This window comes from Schistocerca serialis, chromosome 10, assembly GCF_023864345.2.
Source record: "Schistocerca serialis cubense isolate TAMUIC-IGC-003099 chromosome 10, iqSchSeri2.2, whole genome shotgun sequence".
Taxonomy (NCBI): domain Eukaryota; kingdom Metazoa; phylum Arthropoda; class Insecta; order Orthoptera; family Acrididae; genus Schistocerca; species Schistocerca serialis.
This window is the reverse complement of record NC_064647.1, coordinates 83,198,166-83,221,343: the sequence shown is the minus strand read 5'-3', so window position 1 is coordinate 83,221,343 and position 23,178 is coordinate 83,198,166. Positions and strand designations below refer to the sequence as shown.

General features: G+C 41.5%; 1 protein-coding gene across 1 annotated transcript in view; it reads right to left on the bottom strand.

Moving 5' to 3' along the window:
- Window positions 1–9,550: 9,550 nt before the first annotated feature.
- LOC126424555 (galactoside 2-alpha-L-fucosyltransferase Sec1-like) overlaps window positions 9,551–23,178 on the bottom strand; it is a 148,516-nt gene continuing 134,888 nt past the window's right edge. The window contains exon 4 of the mRNA XM_050087302.1: window positions 9,551–9,787. Within this exon, the coding sequence (XP_049943259.1) occupies window positions 9,551–9,787 (237 nt within the window). The remainder of the gene's footprint in view (window positions 9,788–23,178) is intronic.

Here is a 23,178-nt window from a genome sequence, read left to right as displayed (position 1 = left end):
CTTTCGTGAACTACCATGCAGTTACACCAAAATAACACGATTTTTCTCGAAAGACAATTATGTCTCGTTCCTAACGGAAGTTACATTATTCTTTGTCGACTACTTGCGGAGGTCAGTGAAATATCGAAACATCTCGCAACACTGAGCGTAATTCTCACACCTGCTGCTGCTAAAGTTATCTAGTGGACCGCACCAACCTGGATTAAAGCCACCGATAAGCTGGGGTCATAACTCACAGGCCGATGAGATGCTACAAATCAATCCATTTACGCTACATTCCTATCAGATTATATACCGAATTGGGGGGGGGGGGGGGGTTAGCACCTCTTTTAGCGACTATGTGAAGAGGTAGCAGAAATAAACCAAACTAATATTGCGGTGGGCAGAGCTTCCGTAGTACTGCGTGTTGCCTCTAGGAGCACATTAAACCGAGAGCCTTTGCTGAAGGAGGCCAGCACTAGTTTTGGCAGAGTTTAGACAACTGCTTTGTGCGATTGTTATCTTTGCAATGGCTGATTTTCGTGAAAAGCATGCCGCCGTGAAATGCTACTTTTTGCTCGGAATAAGTGCAACAGAACTCTTGAAATGTTAAAAATGGCGTACAAGGACAATGTGACGGGGAAAACTCGAATGTTTGAGTCGTTTTCCCGTATCAGAAATGGTGAAATGATAATTGATGATAAACCGCCTACTGGTCGTCTTTCCACGGCCCAAACACGTGAAAATGTTTAAAACATTTGTACAACCATCAAAGAAGATCGACGACGTATCGTTGAAGAAACTGTGGAACTGTCGGAAGTGACTTTGAGTTCAGTGAAGAAATTTGCGGCTGAAGACTTGGGAATGGAAAATGTGGCTGCCAAATTCGTGCTACGACTGCTGGCTGCTGAACAAATGCTCTGAAAGAGGAGTTCCGAAATGATCCAACGTTTAAAAAATTATCACAGGTGGCGAAACTTGGTGGTATACTTACAATGCTGAGTTAAGGCAACAATCGAGCCATTGGAAGACTTCAAGTTTTCTCATCGCAAGAAAGCTCGTCAGATGAAATCAAACATTAAAACGGTGCTAATTTGTTTTTCAATGTGAGAGGAGTCGTCCATTTAGAGTTTCTTCCGCAGGGTCAGACAGTTAACTAGTCTTCCTACTTGGAAGTTTTGAAAAGACTGCGTAACATTGTGGGGCTGAAGCGGCCTGCTTTGTGGCATGTGGTGGCAGGTTTTTCCATTATGACAATACCCATGCTTACACAGCTCTGTCTGCACGACAGTTATTGACCAAAAATGGCATGAACCGCGTTCCTCACACCCCATATTCATCCGACCTCGCTCCATACGACTTTTTTTGGTTTCCTAGAATGAAGAGAGACATGAAAGGAAAGTATCTTTCTGATATTTGTGAAATGAAGTACAAACAAGTACTGAGTCGGTGTGAAGCATCACAAAAGACGAGTTTATACAATGTTTTGAAAAATGGAATAAAAGATTAGACAAGTGTCAAATAAGTAAGTTAATAGAATAACTTTTGTTTCTTTTGGGTAACCCCTCGTATATCGTAAAATCGTCGAACAAGAATCGTGCAGAATAGTTGGAAGAAAGCACAGGTCACACACATTTACAACACCAGCAGAACTGATCCACAAGAATATCGTCTAGCATCCCCGATATATGTTTGTTGTAGACTTTTAAAACATATTCTCAACTCAAAAATTTCGCTGCGTCTCGAAGGACCATCTCCTTGCCAACCAGCATGGATTCCGAAAACATCGATCCTGTGCAACCCTACTCAATTTTCTCATATGACGTACTGAACGTTGTGGGTGAAGACTCACTACCACACCTACGATTATTAAAGAAAATACAACCGTGTGGGTTTGTTATTTTGAGTCATCAGTCTTTTAACTGGTTTGATGGGACCCACCACGATTTCCTCTCGTGTGCCAATTTTCTCATGTCAGAGTAGCAATTGCAACTTCGTCTTCTCAATTATTTGCTGGATGTATTCCAGTCTCTGTCTTCCTCTACAGGTCTTGCCCTTCAGAGCTCCATATAGTACCAGGAAAGTCATTCCCTGATGTCTTAACAGATGTTCTATCATCCTGTCTGTGGTAACCACAACCAACAGCGGGAACGCCTCGGGCTGCGGATCGGAGCCGACAGGCGGGGAAGCCGCCGGCTGTGGAGCACGCAACACCGTGTAAACACAGGACAATCGGACGACAGACCAACGACAAATGACAACAACCGACCACGACCGACCATGAGCGACACGACAAGGAGGAGGTAAACAACGGAGGCTTGTGGAAACCACAACACCAAACGTAAATCCACTCGGAACCAGAGCCAGGCAAATGTCCACAACGAGCAACGACCAGAACGCAGTACCGCCGAGATAGAAACGAAATCCAGAGCGAGTACCAGACTGACTGGACTAGTTTTTTTTTCCTTTATTGATTTTCAATTCCCCCCGAAGGGGGCGGGCTGGCAGCAGCTTAGTACGCTGCTCTACAACCTACAGACTTTTATTTTAAAAACGGAAGAAGAAAAGAAACAAGAAAAACAGGTGGTATAACGGTGACGTAAGTGTAAAATGGCGGAAAAATGCGGAAAGTTAAAACAGAAAGCAAAGGGGGTTGGCAATGTTAATAAAAGACACAGGAATCAGACAAGTAACATAGTACACACACAATAAAAAAACACGGCGACAGTCTGGTTTCTGTTCACAAGAGATAAAAAGCACACCCAGCGACAGTATGATGGCCGTTCGCAACACTTCACAAAAAACACAACACGGAACACTCACTGTAAAACACTGCACGAAAAGGGCGGCACAAAGATGACACTCCCGAGCCTAAGGCAGATGGGGGGGGGGGGGGGGGAGACCTGGAGAAGGGGGAAGAACAAAGAGGGAGGAAGGAAAAAACGAAAAGGGGGGGGGAATCAAGGAGGGAGAGGACTAAAAAGGGGGAGAGGGGCAGGGCAGACGTGAGAGGGAATGAGAGGAGGCAGAGGAGGGAAATGCAAGAGGACTCGGGGGAGAGAAGGGGGCAGAGAAGGGGAAGGTGGGGAAAAATAGGATGGAAGGGGGGGACAGGAGCCCGGGAAAAGGACAGAGGAAAGGAGAGGGAGTGAGGATCAGAGTTGATAGGAGGGATAAATGGAGGGAGAGAGGGCATCATCCGGGAGGGGGAGTTGATGGAAGCCACCTTGGGAAAGGAAATGAAGGGTGTAGAGATGGAGGGTAGGGGGGACACAACAGTGAAGATGTGGCAGGGGGCAGGGATGGGAGAGGAGAGGAACAACCTGGGGGTGAGGGGGATCAAGGCGGCAGGAGGTGTAGAGGATGCGGATATGTTCGAGGAATAGGAGCAGATGGGGGAAAGGTATGAGATCAAAGAGGATCCGCGTGGGGGACGGGAGGCGTATACGGAAGGCGAGGTGGAGTGCATGACGCTCAAGGATCTGGAGGGACTTATAGAATTTGGGCGGGTGGGTGGCGCTGGACTAGGGCAGAGAGGGTCCCTATATGCGAAACCGGAGGGAGTGGCTATTGGTTGCACTTGGCTTAGCGGTGGCGCCCTCGCTGCGCGACAGCCGCTGCGCGGAAGAGCCGCCGTGGAGGCGGAGCCCTCTATGGGCTGACCACGTCCATTTGTTCTGCCGCATGTTCGACTTCCATGACGGAAGGTACTAGACTGTCCATTCATCTTGTCAGTGTTTTCCACACACTTCTTTCCTCTGTGGTGCTGCGTAGAGCCTCCTCATTCCTTACTTTATCAGCACACTTAATTTTCAACGTTCTTCTGTAGCACCACATCTCAAATCCTTCGATTATCTTCTGTTTCAGTACCACACAATGCTTTGCTGCCAGTATGTTGTCCTCGTCGTAGATTATTGGAGACAACAGTATCATCAGGAGTGTCCCAGGGAAGTGTGATAGGACCCTGTTGTTCTCTATACACGTAAATGATTTGGTGGATAGGGTGGGCAGAAATCTGTGGTTGTTTGCCGATGAGGTGTCGAAGTTGAGTGACTGTAGGAAGATACTTACACAAAATTTCCAGTTGGTGAGATGAATGGCAACTAGCCCTAAATGTGGAAAAATGTAAATGGTTCAAATGACTCTAAGCACTATGGGACTGAGGTCATCAGTCCCCTAGACTTAGAACTACTTAATCCTAACTAACCTAAATTCATCACACACATCCATGCCCAAGGCAGGATTTGAGCCTGCGACCGTAGCAGCAGCGCGGTTGCGGACTGAAGCGCCTTGAACCGCTCGGCCACAGCGGCCGGCGGAAAAATGTAAGTTAATGCGGATGACTAGGAAGGAAAGAAACCTGTAATGTTCGGATACAGCATTAGTAATTGACTGCTTCACAGAGTCAAGTCTCTTAAATATCTGGGCGTAACTTTGCAAAGCGATATGAAATAGAATGAGCATGTGAGAAGTGTGGTAGGGAAGTCGAATGGTTGACTTCGATTTATCCTGAGTACTGCTCGGGTGTTTGGGATCCGTGCCAGGTCGGATTGAATGAGGACAACGAAGCTATTCAGAGACGGGCTGCTGGATTTGCTACCAGTAGGTTCCAAGTGCTATGGAGATGCTTCGGGGACTTCCTGGAAGGAAGGCAACGGTCGTTTCGAGAAACGCTATAGAGAAAAAAAAAAGAAATTATAAACCGGCATTTGAAGCTGACTGCCAAGCGATTCTACTGCCGCCAACGTACATGACACGAACATAAGACAAGAGAAACTAGGGCTCATACGGAGGCATATAGGCAGTCGTTTTTCCGTCGCTCCATTTGCGAGTGGAACACCAAAGCAAATGGATACTAGTTGTTGTGACTTAGCACTACAGCCTAGACACAACGAGAGGAAGCCGAAAGGCACGCGCTTAAACTCACGCAGGCTGGCGTGAGGTCTGAAACAGGACACGTAAGGAAGCTATAAAGAAAAGTACGTAGCTTCTGGAATACTTAACTTTAATCCACATTTGTAGAACATCGCTCTTGGTGATACATTAATACAATCTCAATATCAATTGAATACGGCGCCTTGCTAGGTCGTAGCAAATGTAGCTGAAGGCTATGCTAACTATCGTCTCGGCAAATGAGAGCGTATTTGTCAGTGTAGCGTCGCTAGCCAAGTCGGCTGTACAACTGGGGCTAGTGCTAGTACGTCTCTCTAGACCTGCCGTGTGGTGGCGCTCGGTCTGCAATCACTGACAGTGGCGACACGCGGGTCCGGAGTATACTAATGGACCGCGGCCGATTTAAAGGCTACCACCTTGCAAGTGTGTGTCTGGCAGTGACACCACACTAGTGGTACAGGGTAAGCTCTGCCACGCACCGTACGGTGGCTAGCGGAGAATCTACTTCGATGTAGATGGGCTCCAAACGTACATTCCCAGAAATTTCTTCCTCAAATTAAGGAATATGTTTGACACTAGTAGACTTCTCTCGGTCAAGAACGGTCTTCTTGCCAGTGCTCCTTACCTGTCCTCCTTGCTCCATCCGTCATGGGCTATTTTGCTGTCTAGGTAGCAGAACTGCTTAACTACGTCTACTTCGTGATCCCCAATACTGTTGTTAATTTTCTCACGCTTCTCTTTCCTGCTGCTTCTCATTACTTTAGTTTTTTCCGGTTTACTTTCAGTTCATATTCTGCACTCATTATACTGTTTATTCCATTCAACAGATCCTTTAACTCTTCACTGAGGATAGCAATGTCAGAAGCAAATCTTATTATCCTTTGACATTGAATTTTAGTGGTATATCATGCGAAATTTCTGACTGGATGCAGGATTTATTGGCGATGAGAACGCATATTGTTATCGTGAGTGGAAAGTCACCGACAGATATAGAGGTAATATCAGGTGTACTTCAGGGAAGTGTGTTGCCACCGTTGCTGTTCATGATCTTGCAGGCAATATTAACAGCAACCTCAGATCTTTTGGAGAGCATACAGTTGTCTATAACGAATTACCGTCTGAAAAATACTGCACAATTATTCAGTCATATCAAGATAAGATTTCAATGTTGTACTAAGACTGGAAACTTGATTGAAGTGTTGAGGAATGTAAAATTCACAAAACAAAAAGACATATTAACCTGTGAATCGCAGTGTCAGTGATTCACTGTTGGAATCGATCGACTTACACAATACTTTGTTGCAACAGTTCGTAGGAAAATGAAATGGGTCTATCACATGGACTTAGCTGTAGGTAAAGCAGCTAGCAGAGTTCGATGTATTGGCAGAATACGAGGGAAGTGCAATGAGTGTACAAAGAAAATTGCTTACAAATCATTCATGTGACTTACCCTATAACATTGCTCGAGTGTGTAACAGGGGATATTGAACGTATACAGAGAAGGGCAGTACAAGTGGTCACAGGTTTGTTTGACTCTTCGGAGAGTGTCACAGTGACGGTGAAGTAACTGAAATGGCAGAACTTGAAGATAGATGGAAACTATTGCGAGTGAGGCTGCTAACAATGTTTACAGAGTGACCTTCAGATATTTATTTATTTATTTATCGTATGGTTCTTAGCACAGTATTATACATAATAAAGACAACAACGCTTGTAACAGGTATCTAGATTTTTAATATAATCAATTTCGTCTTCCGCTGCCACCAGTAAATCGTCAAAAGCAGCGCGACAGGCCCCTTTGGAACATTCCGAAGCTGTGTTTGCCTGGGTGCTCCACAGTCGAATTTTGGACGTGGAGCCTTACTCCACCTAAGTAGAGAGTCCATTCTTTTGCCATGACTGGCGTGTATTCCGTTAAACGCCGTCAATGTTTTGAGCGATCTGTCATGGGCGGGTGGTTTCTTCCTTATCTGGGCAAGTCCTGGCAATGTGGAGGACCGGCCTCTGTCCATTCTCACGTGTCTATTAAGTTGAACTTTGACGCGTGTCTTTCGATGGCTGTTTTCGTGGATGGTTTTCTTGGTCGAAGCCAGTTTCTTTCTAGGATAACCACATGGTGATGCATAGGGAGTTACGGATTGCCTTCTATGCTCTTAAACTCTTGGAGTGGAGCGGCTTTTTGCTGACGCCCAAGTGCGGAAAGTGGTTCAGTACGGACAGTCATTGACGCGGGTTGATCTTAGTGCACCGCTGCTAATAATCATTATATTGTTCAGCAGAGAAGTTCAGCGAGAAGTTGTGTGTGTGCGCCGTTGAGCCATACGGGAGCAGCACATTCCGCAGCAGAGTAAAGCAGCCCAAGTGTTAAAGTGGGCAGGGTTTCAGCGTCAGAGCTGCGGGTTGGTTTGCACAGCTTATGTGGGATGTTATTCCTAGTCAGTATCTTCGCAGCGGTGTTTTCCAGATGCTTGTTACAGGAAAGCGTCCGGTCCAATGAAACGCATAGGTATTCTTGGTGCTGATTTTGGTGAAGCAGTCTGTCACCAAAATAGACCTGGTGCTGGGTATTAGCAGCTCTGTTCTACAGATGAAAGCAAGCCGCCCCTGTCTTGGCGAGGTTTCGTTTCATTCTACACCTCCGAAAGTATTTTCCATTTGCCGCCAGATCAACTGTTAAGATGGCTTTCGTTTATTCAAAATTTCGATGATCCACTGCCAGCACCCAGTCATCGGCGTATGCAAACTCATGAGATCCAGTTTTAGGAGGAGTACACACTAAACAGGAGTGGGGTGAGGATGGATCCTTGAGGTAGTCCTTCATTTACCTTCTTTGAAGAGCTTCTCCTGTTGTTCAGTACGACCCTCAGTGACCTACTAGCATGCTATTAATAATCTGAACTGCTTTTTTACATGGCATTATTTCAATGAGTTTGTTTAGAAGCTTGAGGTCATTAACTCCTGAGGAGTAAAATGAAATTTTCTGAGGGATGAAAACAAGAGGGTTCAGTTACGTTTTGGTTACAGAACTAAGTTATTTTTAAAAGATCTTTACTATTATAACTATTTTAAGGCTAACACTGTAAAATCCTCACTGCTTGGTGTTCCACAGCTTACAGATTCTTATTAAGCGACATCTTCTGTACACCATGAACTGCTCTAGAAATGTTTATTTAACAAAACCAGTTTTCCTGTTTATAACCCATCATAAGTGGTTTTATGTGCCACTGCATTACAGCAGCGACAGGGGCGTCACATAATCCGATAGGACCTGAAATCTGTCCTATTATATACTATTCAGGTTGTCATGTAAAATCTTAGGCAGCGACGATACTTGATAACGTCTGGCGTAACTGTCACATAGAGTAAACATGTCTACTCAGTTCTTGATAACTTGTTTACTAAGGTCTTGGCAATGTTTGAGATAACTGTCATATGGAGTAAACATGCTTGTTCTGTATGACAGTTCTATATCTACATCTACGTATATACTCCTCTAGCCTCCAAGCGGTGTGTGACAGAGGGCACAATTGGCGCCAAAGTCATATTTCTTTTCTACTCGCGGATCGCACGAGGGATACACGACTGTCTGAACGCCTCAGTACGGGCTCTAATTTCCCATATCTTTGAATGGTGATCAATGAGCGATCTGAAAGCTGGTGGTAATAATACACGGTCTATATCCTCAGCGAAGATCAGATTTCGGAATTTAGTGAGCAACCCCTTCCGTTTTGCGCGTCGTCTATCTGCAAGTGTATCCCACTTCAAACTTTCTATGAGATTTGTAACGCTCTCACGATGGCTAAATGTACCAGTTACAGTTGCGCCAAACGTTTTCAACAGTTGTCATTGTCTAAGATTTGACAGCAGTAACACACGTGACAACCTGTATACTATGTGACAGGAGAGATTTCAGGACCTATCGTATTAACTGAAACTCATGTCACTGTCATAAAGATACATAATCTGCCACTGATAATGTGGGTACAAACCAGAAAACCGGTTTTAGCAAATAACCATTTCTAGTGCGCCTCATGCTGTACAGATTCGTTCAAATGGCTCTGAGTACTATGGGACTCAACATCTGAGGTCATCAGTCCCCTAGAACTTAGAACTACTTAAAACTAACTAACCTAAGGACATCACACACATCCATGTCCGAGGCTGGATTCGAACCTGCGACCGTAGCGGTCCCGCGGTTCCAGACTGTAGCGCCTAGAACCGCACGGCCACTACGGCCGGCTGCTGTACAGAAAATATTTAATAAACTGTTATACTTATTACATAAGTTACAAGTAATGACTGTCTTTTTTTTTTCAAATACTAGCATTAACGCCTGACAACGTGGTGGTGGTTATAGCTTGCGAAACAACTGTATGAAATTCTTCCTCTCGTTGTCCATCCGCTATACAATACTTTGTATTTTGTTGTAGGCGTGTATGATAATGAAATTGAAACGTTGTCAATCCAAAAAGGTTCGAGAATGGATTCGTAATAAAAGTTGAGAAAAGTTAAGATGGCGTCTTCACTGCTTCACATGTTCTAGTCTCCTCTCACTTGCGAGCTACGCACAGAACAGTGCGGTATTAGTGATGTCATCGTTTGGGATGAGACAAACAGGAGGCGCTATGGGAAGATGCACCAATGTCTTCATCCTTCGGGATGGAGCGAGTAGCTGGCGCTATGGAATGAGGCGCCAGTGAGGGACCAGTGATGTCATCATCTGAGCGGCAGGCAGCGGGTGAGCGCCGTGATGGGCTGTGTCGTACATGATGGTGCGGCCGCCGGACAGGATGGCTGCGGTCAGCCCGAAGGTGCCGTAGGCCATGATGAGGTGCTGGCACGAGGACAGAAGGCACAGGTCGTCCGCAGGCTTCTTCGATGACATCAAGAACCCCACGCTGGCGGCCGCATCTGCCTGGGACAGAACAATACCCGACTGCATAAATCACAACAGCAACTCAGACGAAGTAGAACTTCAGTTGCTGGTTACCAACCTTACCCTAATAACTTATTTAACTCAATCTCAAACTTTACAAGAAGCGTACTGGTATCTGTCTACAGTTCGTTGATCGATTTTGTACAATGAGGTGACAAAAATCACAGGATAGCTATATGGACATATACAGGCGGCGGTAGTATCGAGTACGTAAACTATAAGAGGGCAGTGCATTGGCGGAGCTGTCGTTTGTGCTGAGGTGATTCTTGTGAAAAAGTTCCTATCATGATCAGTTAGGGATCTAACGTTCTGCGTGGTGTCTGTTTGTTCTATATCGTGTCTGCCTACCACTTTCGCGCAACGACGCTCTGAGCGTGGTTTTTAGGGAATTGACTAGTTTGAACCTGCGACCTGTTGCTGGTAAGGAGACGCCAGACCACACATGACATGTAGAATTCAGAAGAGCTCACTGAGACTCGCGATGACATAACCAAATACTTAATGATTTCAGCGTCAGCTCCACTGCACTCCCTGTAAAAGAATCTTAATACTAACTAAATTTAGTGGAAGGGGTTCAAGGCTTTCCTATTTTTAGTTAGCTCGTAAAACAACGTCGAAAAAGCAGTTAAGTTTAATATTGGAAATTTTATTCTACTCACAAAACATTGTTTATGAATTGGACTATTGATAAAAGGAAATGTTTTAATACAGGATGGTAAAAACCAACTGCGTTCAACAAAAATGTGAACGAATATTCCTTGAATGGGTTTCCAAGTTCTACAGTGGATCGAAGGATGACCTATGCCATATCACATCTATAATCTAGGTTTAAATTAAGTTTCACAAAAGAGAAAACTATCAAAATGGTCTACAGTGACCCTCAATTATCTTTAATTACTTATCTAACTTGTCGTAAATTACAGTGGCTGATGTGGCTTCTCAATAACTACACAACAGAAAGATCATCGCGTTTCAGATTTTTACTTCAAGTGGCAAATGTGAACACCGTGAGCTTTAATTGACAATCGACACTAGTATTACGCAAAAAGGGGATGTAACAGATGAGACTTCTGCAGTTCTGAGTGAAGCTTTATGCGCTGTTATGCGGCATCGCGTGCGTTCATTACCTTGTCGGTATTCGTCAGGGGGCGGCGAGCAGCACAGCTCCGCTCACCTCGCCGTCTCGGAAGCAACTCCCCCCTAACTTCTCCTTACTACAATTTACCGAAGTTGGTTTAAAAAAAACTATATGGCTGTGTTTTCATCTGAACAATCAGGGTCTCAATGTTAACCTTAAGCTCCGCCTACAAAAATTCTGTTTATCCAATGACAAACGTTATACTGTTCGTGGTGGGGCAATGTTTTTAAAGTTTGCAACGTAACAGAGACGCAAAACAGTCTCACGCTAAAACTTGCGGCTGGGGTGTGACCCTTTTTGTGTTATCGTAAGATCTATACTGTTCTTCTGGAGGGCTCTATCTTTTAACATGGGCTGGGGGGTGGTCCTGACGTAACAGAGACGCGAAAAAGTCTCACGCTAAAATTTGCGGCTGGGGGTGGCCCTTTTTGTATTATCGTAAGATCTATACTTGACCCGTGGTCTAGGGGTGCCGGCACGGTAGCTCAGCGTGTTCGGTCAGAGAGCCGGTTGGCGTCTGTAATAAAAAACTGGGGGGAAGGATCAACCACCGAACTTGAACAGGATGTCTTGCGACGTCCGCAACGACCAAACTCAGCGATCAATAACGAACAAAACGCAAAAAAAAGGGTAGCGTCTTTGATTCATAATCAAAAACGTCTTCGATCCCGGGTTCGATCCCCGTCACTGTTTAAATTTTGATAAATAATCAGCATTGGCGGCCGAAGACTTCCGGCATAAGAAGTCAGCCTCATTCTGCCAACGGCCTTGTCAAAGAGGGCGGAGGGGCAGATAGATGTTCAGGGCACTCTCTTGTCCTAGGGGTGGGATATTGCCCCTAAAGGCGGAAGAATCGGCAATGATCAACAACATGAGGATGCAGAAGGCAATGGAAACCACTGCATTAAAGACACGTAAAGTGTATCCACAGGACATGTGGCCTGTAATTGAAGGAGTGTCATGATAATCTCTCCATTGGCAAAAGATTCCGGAATAGTCCCCCATTCGGATCTCCGGGAGGGGGCTGCCAAGGGGGAGGTTACCATGAGAAAAAGATCGAATAATCAACGAAAGGATAACGTTCTACGAGTCAGAGCGTGGAATGTCAGAAGCTTGAACGTGGTAGGGAAACTAGAAAATCTGAAAAGAGAAATACAAAGGCTGAATCTAGATATAGTAGGGGTCAGTGAAGTGAAGTGGAAGGAAGACAAGGATTTCTGGTCAGATGAGTATCGGGCAATATCAACAGCAGTAGAAAATGGTATAACAGGTGTAGGATTCGTTATGAATAGGAAGGTAGGGCAGAGGGTGTGTTACTGTGAACAGTTCAGTTACCAGGTTGTTCTAATCAGAATCGACAGCAGACCAACACCGACAACGATAGTTCAGGTATACATGCCGACGTCGCAAGCTGAAGATGAACAGATAGAGAAAGTATATGAGGATATTGAAAGGGTAATGCAGTATGTAAAGGGGGACGAAAATCTAATAGTCATGGGCGACTGGAATGCAGTTGTAGTGGAAGGAGTAGAAGAAAAGGTTACAGGAGAATATGGGCTTGGGACGAGGAATGAAAGAGGAGAAAGACTAATTGAGTTCTGTAACAAGTTTCAGCTAGTAATAGCGAATACCCTGTTCAAGAATCACAAGAGGAGGAGGTATACTTGGAAAAGGCCGGGAGATACGGGAAGATTTCAATTAGATTACATCATGGTCAGACAGAGATTCCGAAATCAGATACTGGATTGTAAGGCGTATCCAGGAGCAGATATAGACTGAGATTACAATATAGTAGTGATGAAGAGTAGGCTGAAGTTCAAGACATTAGGCAGGAAGAATCAATACACAAAGAAGTGGGATACAGAAGTACTAAGGAATGACGAGGTACGTTTGAAGTTCTCTAACACTATAGATACAGCAATAAGGAATAGCGCAGTAGGCAGTACAGTTGAAGAGGAATGGACATCTCTAAAAAGGGCCATCACAGAAGTTGGGAAGGAAAACATAGGTACAAAGAAGGTAGCTGCTAAGAAACCATGGGTAACAGAAGAAATACTTCAGTTGATTGATGAAAGGAGGAATTACAAACATGTTCTGGGAAAATCAGGAATACAGAAATACAAGTCGCTGAGGAATGACATAAATAGAAAGTGCAGGGAAGCTAAGACGAAATGGCTGCAGGAAAAATGTGAGGACTTCGAAAAAGATATGATTGTCGGAAGGACAGACTCAGCATACAGGAAAGTCAAAACAACCTTTGGTGACATTAAAAGCAACGGTGGTAACATTAAGAGTGCAAAGGTAATTCTACTGTTAAATGCAGAGGAGAGAGCATATAGGTGGAAAGAATACATTGAAAGCCTCTATGAGGGTGAAGATTTGTCTGATGTGATAGAAGAAGAAACAGGAGTCGATTTAGAAGACATAGGGGATCCAATATTAGAATCGGAATTTAAAAGAGCTTTGGAGGACTTACGGTCAAATAACGCAGAAGGGATAGATAACATTCCATCAGAATTTCTAAAATCATTGGGGGAAGTGACAACAAAACGACTATTCACGTCGGTGTGTAGAATATATGAGTCTGGCGACATACCATCTGACTTTCGGAAAAGCATCATCCACACAGTTCTGAAGACGGCAAGAGCTGACAGGTGCGAGAATTATCGCACAATCAGCTTAACAGCTCATGCATCGAAGCTGCTTACAAGAATAATATACAGAAGAATGGAAAAGAAAATTGAGAATGCGCTAGGTGACGATCAGTTTGGCTTTAGGAAAAGTAAAGGGACGAGAGAGGCAATTCTGACGTTACAGCTAATAATGGAAGCAAGGCTAAAGAAAAATCAAGACACTTTCATAGGATTTGTCGACCTGGAAAAAGCGTTCGACAATATAAAATGGTGCAAGCTGTTCGAGATTCTGAAAAAAGTAGGGGTAAGCTATAGGGAGAGATGGGTCATATACAATATGTACAACAACCAAGAGGGAATGATAAGAGTGGACGGTCAGGAACGATGTGCTCATATTAAGAAGGGTGTAAGACAAGGCTGTAGCCTTTCGCCCCTACTCTTCAATCTGTACATCGAGGAAGCAATGATGGAAATAAAAGAAAGGTTCAGGAGTGGAATTAAAATACAAGGTGAAAGGATATCAATGATACGATTTGCTGATGACATTGCTATCCTGAGTGAAAGTGAAGAAGAATTAAATGATCTGCTGAACGGAATGAACAGTCTAATGAGTACACAGTATGGTTTGAGAGTAAATTGGAAAAAGACGAAGGTAAAGAGAAGTAGTAGAAATGAGAACAGCGAGAAACTTAACATAAGGATTGATGGTCACGAAGTCAATGAAGTTAAGGAATTCTGCTACCTAGGCAGTAAAATAACCAATGACGGACGGAGCAAGGAGGACATCAAAAGCAGACTCGCTATGGAAAAAAAAAGGCATCCCGGGGTTTATGAGCGGTGAAAGTCCGGTGTTTGCTTGTCAGTCCCAAGACCCTCTTGGCTTTCCATGTTCTGTCACAGCAGGGTTCCCCTTAGCGGGCAGATTTACTGCTCACTTCTGATACAAGGGCCTTCTGTTGGTCTCGCTGTCCTTTCCCTTCTCTCAACGCTTCTGCCCTGTAGGAATCGTGTCCTGTTAATTACGTCCTTTCCTTTCTTGATACTTCTCATGTTGCAACTTGTGGGTCATTGCATCTCGTCCTTGCTGGAGTTTTTACAATGGTTCTTACAAAAAATTTTACTTATAATCATCTAACATATGTCAAGTATCTACATTGTTTCACGCCTTCTTAAAAGCTTTACAAATTTCGGCGCCCTTTCCATGTTACACTTCTAAGATATTTTGAGTCTTAACTTCAAGAATCCTCAAATTCGTTTTTTATGTTTGTGTAGTGTCGTAGTGTATAGCATTTTAGTACTATCTACGCTTTATCCCTTCAACTTAATCTATGGTACTATTGGTGTTATTTTTGTTTTTGTTTTTATTGAAACTACTTTCTTTTTCCCACCTTCCTCTCTCTTCATTCTTCTCTCTCCTGACGATCTTATCTGAAACATAATCTTGAAATATTGTGCTGATTATGTACCAGTAATAAAATTAGTCTTCAAACTTTTTAATATGACTCACATGGTGAAGTCCTAAGGTTTTGCCTGTTTTTGGGTTCATTAGTTCCACAGTATTATCATGAGCAATTCGGCTAATTATGACAGTTCCTTTGTATGCAGCGTAAAACTTATGTATTTTGTGTTTCTGTTTGCTGGAGAGATGGTGTGTTTTTACAAATACTTTCTGGCCTACTGAGAATGTTCTTTTAATTGCTGTTCTATCTCCTCTTTCTTTTCTTTTAATGGCTGCCTTTCTGATGTTGGAGAGTGCTGTTGCTATGACTTGTTTGTGCTGTCTACATGGTAAAATAGGAAATCTAACATTTTCTCTGGTTATGTTTGAGGGTTTAATATTTTTAAGTACAGTAACTGGAGGTAGTAGTGCAGTGCTATGTGGCATTTCATTTATTACTTCTTGAAAATCTTTAAGGTATATATCCCAAGTGTTGTGTCTTTTGCCTGCATATAATCGGCAAAAAGTGCCTATGTCCTTCATACATCGTCTGCTGGATTTACACTAGGTTTGTACTTAGATATATAGATGCGTTTTATTTTGTGTTGTTTTAATGTGTTCTGCCATTGCACTGATTTGTATTGTGGGCCATTATCCGAAATTATTCGTTCCACTCGACCTACTTGTCTGAGAAAATCTTGTCTAAATGCTTTACTTATAGTAAGACCTGTTGGCCGTTTTAATGGTGTCAAGGTAACATATTTAGAAGTGAGTTCCAAAACGACAAATATGAAAATGTATCAATTTTTTGTGCGTGGGAGGGGCCCCATCAAATCTGTTACAGCTATTTGTTTTAATCTTTTAGGGATTATTGGAAACATAGGTGGTTTGGTTTGGAAAGTAACGTGTTTAGCCCTCATACATTTTTCCATTTCACTAATACTGTTCTAATTTGTCTTTCCATATTAGGAAAATGGCTTGTTTGTTTTATTTTTAAAAAGCATTTCTTTGGTCCAAAGTGGCCATTACTTAAATGTGTATGCCATATGTACTTATTAATTAGTTCATATGGGATATAAATTAACCATTCATTCGTTGCACCATTTTGTCTAAAAAATAAAACATTGTTTTTTACGAGGTAGTTCTGTCGAATGTCTGGAAAATACTTACTTCTCCACTTGTGTTTGATTCCTAGTATTTCGGGATCCTTGTCCTGTTCTTTGCCTATGTTTTTCAATGCTGTCGTATTGTAGTTTTCGAAAGGTACTTGTTTCACATAGTACATTGTAAACTGGTCTTCTGCTGCTTCCAAACCTATGTTATTGGATGAACCCTGTGGACATCGTGATAAAGCATCTGCTAATAGATTCGCTGGTCCTGGTATGTGTGTAATAGTGAAGTCAAATTCTTGTAGTATTAACATCCATCTGGCTAACCTCCCATGAGTTAGTTTGGCGGATAACAGAAATTCTAATGCTTTGTGGTCAGTTTATACTTTTGTTTTTATTCCGAATAGGAAGTATCGAAAACGTTGGAAGCCCCATACAATGGCCAATGCTTCCATCTCCGTTACTGAATAGTTTTTCTCGCTTTTTGTGAGTACCAGACTGGCAAATGCAATTGTTCTATATGATCTTAGCCCTGCCTGTTCGTATTCTTGGAATAAAACAGCTTCTAAACCTGTTTTCGCGCTATCAGTGGCCATACAAAAATTTTGTGTTGGATCAGGATGTGCTAAAATCGGTGCTGTTGTTAGTGCGTTTTTCACTTTTAAAAATTCTTCATTGGCTTGTTGATCCCATACCCATGGCGTGTTTTTTCCAGTCACTGCACATAGGCGTGGTGTTACGAGAGAGTCGATCCAAATAATTTTTTTATAGAATCCGGTGAGACCTAGAAATCCTCTGAGAGTTTTCTTATTATATGGAGTACAGAATTCTTTGATTGCCGTTAGTTTTTCTGGGTCGGGCATTACCCCTTTCTCGGAAATTATGTGTCCTAGAAATTTGACCTCTCGCCTTCCAAATTTGGATTTTGTTATATTTACTGTGACCCCATGCTCTTTCATGATCTGTAAAAACTGATTTAATGTGTCGCTGTGATGTTCCCAAGAGGGTTCTGCTATAATCACATCATCAACATTACAAGTAATTTTTTGTAAAATTTCAGGACTGAGTATAGTATTAAATCCCCTGCTGATGATATGTTTAAACATCTTCCGAATACGATAAATGCTGTAAATTTTCTACATTCTGGGGCCAATTCTATTTGCCAAAAACTACTCCGTAAATCAATTGATGAAAATATCTTTGCACCGTGGAAGTTTTGTATCAATTCCTCTAATTTTTCTGGGCGATCTGTCTCAGTGATTATGATTGTGTTGATCTGTCTGGAATCAAGCACTAACCTGATGCTCCCATCTCGTTTTTGTACAATATGGAGCGGGCTGTTATATGTGGAGGTAGCTGGTTCAATAATATCGTCATCTAACATTTTAGATATCTCCTGGAATACTTTATTCCTGTAGCTTAATGGGATTGTATAGGGTGGCACTCTAAATGGTTTGTGCTGTTTTACTTCAAACTTGTACTGAAACTGCTTGAAACGTCCCCTTTTTAACAATTATACAAGACTGTGCTTAACCTGACACACAATATTTTGTTAGCGCAACGCAATCTGACTTTCAAAATTCCCTACAAAAGAATAGCCCTGACTAACATTAAACTATACCTTTCACAAATCACTTACCTCACAAAAATCTTCGCTGCTCAAGCTACTGCAATACAGCGAGCGCCACTACTCCCAGCTAAATAAAAGATTCAAACTACTAAAGGCACTAACTACTGATAGGGATAGTTAGCAAATGAAAGATATTAATAGAGAACAAACAATGTATTTACCTTGATATCATCATATATAAATATATCAGTTCATGAAAAATTACAAAACTCCGCCATCTCTCTCCCCACATCCACCACTGCTGGCGGCTCACCTCCAACTGCGCAACGCTACGCGCTGTTCACAGCCAGCTGCCTAACACTACAATGGCGAGTATTACAACAATGCAAAGCAGACACAGACTGCCCACAGCACAGCCAGTGATTGTCATACAGAGGTGGCGTTACCAATAAAAAACCTAAACAGCCTACTTACATAGAGAAAACATAAACAGCCTACTTACATAGAGAAAACATAAACAGCCTACTTACATAGAGAAAACATAAACAGCCTACTTACATAAAGAAAACATAAACAGCCTACTTACATAGCCCCCATGCTCCCCACAAAAATTTTTACAAATGGTGTTGGGCACTGGCCAATACAGATTTGACAAAAATTTTTCACAATTACAGTAACAAAGATATAAAATGCACACACTTATTGATACATTGTTGGTCAAAAGCTAAAAATTTCTCACAGTCCATAAAGACAGTCCACATTGTTCATCACAGTAAAAATGCAGAGTTTTTCTCAAAGTCCAAGCAGTAAAAGAAAATGCACATAGAAGTAGTGGATTTCCATGCAGTCTTGAAGAAGTACTGTTGTCCTTCCAACTGAAAGACAGTGCTGACTCTTGACATGCAGACAGGTAATGGGCCACAACAGAGCAAACCCACAGCAGGGCCATTCGAAGTTCTGACGAAGATTGGTAGGTAGGTCATCACAGAGCAGACCCACCGTAGTCCTGGTAGAGATTACGATATTGGTGGGCCACCAGAGGCGCAGACCCACTGCAGTCCTTGTAGAAATAATGGTACTGATGGATCATCAAAGATGTAGACCCACTGTAGTCCTTGTAGAGATAATGGTATTGGTGGGCCACCAGAGGTGCAGACCCACTGTAGTCCTTGTAGAGATGGCCAGCAGCCATCTGTTGCGATTGTGCAGGTGCACATTCACCATCGAAGAGTCTTGCGGAGAATATAGCAAGTCCATAACCACCACTTGTGCACTCATAAAGTTTTTGGAATTGTCCTTAGAACCAGCAATGCTGTTATCCAGTCCCTTGCTGAGTTATTAACACACGTGCAAACACTAACAGTCCCTACTTCTCACATATTGTCCATATACTATGACCAACAGAAACGTGTGCAGTGAAATGTAACTTAATTGGAAGAACTGGTAACAATTACAATTTGATAACATAAAAATACAATAACAAAGATACAAAATACATCATTAAAAACATAATAATACAGATAACATCTGTAGTACAGGCTTTACAAAAGAATCGAACTAACATATACATCAGTGGAATTATGACATGAGTACATACATAAAAGATCACAATAATTTTTGAAACATCAACTTCACACATGAGCATTAAACAGAATAAATAATGTGTAAGCATATTTATAAGGTAAATAACATATTATTAATGCCAATTATATTCGAGGATAACAGTATTCCTCATCATAGTGAATGTAGCTTAATATTAAAAGAAAAAAAATTCTATGAAACTACACAGAGACAGGAAGAAAACAAATACACAAGGGTACACAAACATATAGTGGGATAACACAAAAGGGAAAGGACAGGGTTCGTTTTCAGTGTAACATGTGGTACTGCAGTCCAACCCAAAACTTCATATATCTTTCCTCTTATTTCATCCTTTGTTTCCACCCAAAAAAATTCTATCTAAGCATGCTTTCTGTATTTATATGTTCATACATTTCTTACCTCAACATTTACTTCCAAGAAAATCCTACCTAAACCTGTTTTCTCAATGCATTTCTTTACCTATTCTCCATAGTCAGTTTCTTATATAGTCTACCCCCTCTTAAGCTAACTTAAATCTACTGAGCTCAGATGCTAAACTAAGGGACGAGGCAATGCAGCAGCACATAAAACAATTAATATAAACAGCAATGAAAAAAAATGGAAAATCGCAAAGCAAGCTACAGTAAATCTAAATTAACAAGCAATGCAACATTACAACTAATATGAGCCAATGTGCAGCAACATGAAAAATCAATGAGTAGTAAAATTGGCTTAGCAGAGTAACACAAATTAAAGTTCAGTAGCACTATGCCTGGCAAACAGCAGCAGCAAATATAAAAAAAAATAAAAACTTATATCTATACATGACAAAGCTCAAGCAGAAAAGATATTACAGTAAAAACAACAATGCAGATAAGGGAAATGTATATTCACATCTTAATATCTATGTAATTAAAGTGGTGCACCACAAGAAGTTATTCTACCAAAAAGTTACCAATTACTTGAAAAGAAAATTATGAATGCAGTTACTAGTTCCTTCTTATTGTTCTTTCCTTTCCAAGTGCTCCTTTTTTAAAGAATGTGGATCATAAAATAATTATATAATAGATCTGTTGACAGAAAGTGTTCACATTAGCAAATGCATTTTATTTTATAAAAGCAATGCTGCAACACAGCTGAAAAACAGGTATCAAATGAAATAAGCAATTACGCAAACCAAAGCATAAAAATATCATTCAATAGTCATGTGACATTTCATAAGTTAGTAGATATTCTCTCAACTCTCGTAGAAAGACGCTTGTCGTAATCAGGTGTGCAGATGTACGAATATGTCCCATCAATTCATAAGCATTTCAGTAATTAGCACAAAGTGCGAGTAATCATATGTTTTCAAGTAACGAGGGTGTCGCATTAGCGATGAAAGGCACACCCTAATGGCTTGTTCTCCAGGTGTTTGACACGTCCCACGTCCCCTTTTTTTTTCTACCTGTGCCTCCGGAAAGGCTAATGGCTTTTTTTTTTCGGGCGGCTGTCGCCCAGGTGGGTGCCCGCGACGCATTATGTGCAAGAATTAGCGTTGCAAATCTGTAGAAACCAAATCCTATAAATATAAGTGTCCAAAAAAAAAATATTCGTCAGCATTGTGATACAGTCACACATTTCATAACTCTTAAAGTACGTTTCTTGGTTTCCAACATCCTGTTTCACAAGTCAAGAGTCCCTAAACACTACTCATTATTCCTTACCTCATTGTACATATACATATTCGTCGACACTTCTTCAATATTTCATCGTGAGAAATACGTAGCATAATAAACATTCCTCAACAACATAATACACATCGTCGTCGTAATAACAACATCATAACACTTCAGTCAAATCTCAAAATCGTCGTAGCTTCCTCCAATAATTAAAAAATTCTCTGCTCATGTCAAAAGTGTCATCTGCCTCAAACGTACTTTAAAAATCATGCTCCCTTACCAAATATATCATTCAAAGCTCTCATAGTATCACAATGGTTCCGAAAAAATATGAGCATTTCACAAAGTACAGACAAAATACAATTTCATAAGTGTGCAGTTATCCAACTGTGTAATTGCGTAAACATCAGTCACTGATGTAATAAAAAAGTTTATCTCTCAGTTACATGATCAGATAGCTGTGTAATTTGTGTGTTAGAGAAATATGGTACCGATGTGTAAAGTTGTATAAGCAAATACCATATTAGCTAGGGTTCCTTGTGGTTGCCACACACATGGTACACAAAGTAGGCGTGTACCCCCCTGAGGATAAATGTAATTATACCCTCAGGTGTTACAAATTACAGCAATGGAATGAAATGTATCACGGAAAACTTTCTTTGTAATAAAAAAAATCTTTGAAAATAAGTGTTTTAAGTATAAGATTAATCGCTCAAATGCGTGTCCTGTAGCGCTAAATGCGCGTCTTGCTGTAAGATAATTCTGTGGAACTGTCGTAGTTATCGTCCTCTGTAAGCAAGGTTCTGCTAAAGTCAATGTACTTACCTCATGAAACACAAAAGTGAAATGCTTTGCGTATAGATATCTTAGTTATTACGCTTATTGCCGTGATGAAGAAAGTACTGTGCAGTAACGCATTGTTATGCCACGAAAAAGGCTGTCTCATTGTTGCTATACCACACAAGTTACTACTAAAACATGTTTTACTTTGCAGAATAATTCAGAAAACTGTGCAGATATAAAACAGATACACCGCAAAAGCAACATTGTAAATTGTCACTCATTAGTAGCGTCGTGATAAAACCGTGTAGTTGTCACATAAACTAACCACTGTGTCGTCTGGTATCTCACAGAAAGTACTTTAAACCCAGAATGTATTTTCAAGTGAACCAAAATATTGCATTAAAATCTCATGAGCAGTACCAGTACATGTTCTATGTATGTAAGCCTGATAGTCGTTACGTAATCGTGCAACTAGCAAGCAAGAACGTACAAATACAACACTGTGTCGTCTGTTCACTATAACAATGCATTCGTAATTTCTGTTTAAATAAGTTCTCATGGTTCTTGGCTGGATATTTAACTTCAAACATTGTTGCATGGTAACAGTTTCTAAAGCATACTAGTAACGTGAAGTGAAACGTTTTATGGCAAAGACAAAGTTAAAAGGCAGATTATCTGTCAATAAATGGTTTTACATGAGAAATGTGGTGTAAACCTTTACTCTTCCTAGTACGCAGAGTTTCAACTTCAACGCAATTATCATGTGGTATACGTCGGATTCTGTAAGGTCCATTGTAAACTAGAAAGAATTTGTGACTCAAGTGTTTCTTCTTATGTGACAATGAATGAGCTTTAATAAGAACTTTCTGACCAATATACAATTTCTTTGTATTTGCTTTACCGTGTAGTTTTCTCCTTTTGTCTGCTGCAGATTTTATATTTTTACGAGCCAAATCAATTATGTCTTTGTGTCGAAGTTTACGTGTATTTGGGAAAGGTACAAGCTCTCTGATTCTGTTCGGTGGTTCTTCATTCTTTAGTACAAGAGTGGGTGGTAAAGCAGTGGAATCATGAGGCATTTCATTCAGCACATTTTGAAATAAGTGTAAATATCTGTCCCAATGCTGATGTTTTCTGTGACAATAAAGTCTGCAAAGCTTATTGATTTCTTTCATAATCCGTTCAGACGGGTTACAATGTGGTGAGTACAATGAAATAAAAACAGGTTTGATTTTATGGTTGCGAAGCATGCGTGACCAAACAGCAGATCTGAATTGCGGTCCGTTATCTGAAATGACTTTAGCAACGTGGCCAACTTCACGTAAGAAATTTTTAACAAAGGCGTTGGATACAGATCGTCCAGTGGCTTTACGTAACGGAGTGAAAGAAACAAATTTTGAAGTAAGTTCAACAGCGACTAGAACGTACGAAAATCCATTGGATGTTCTGACAAGGGG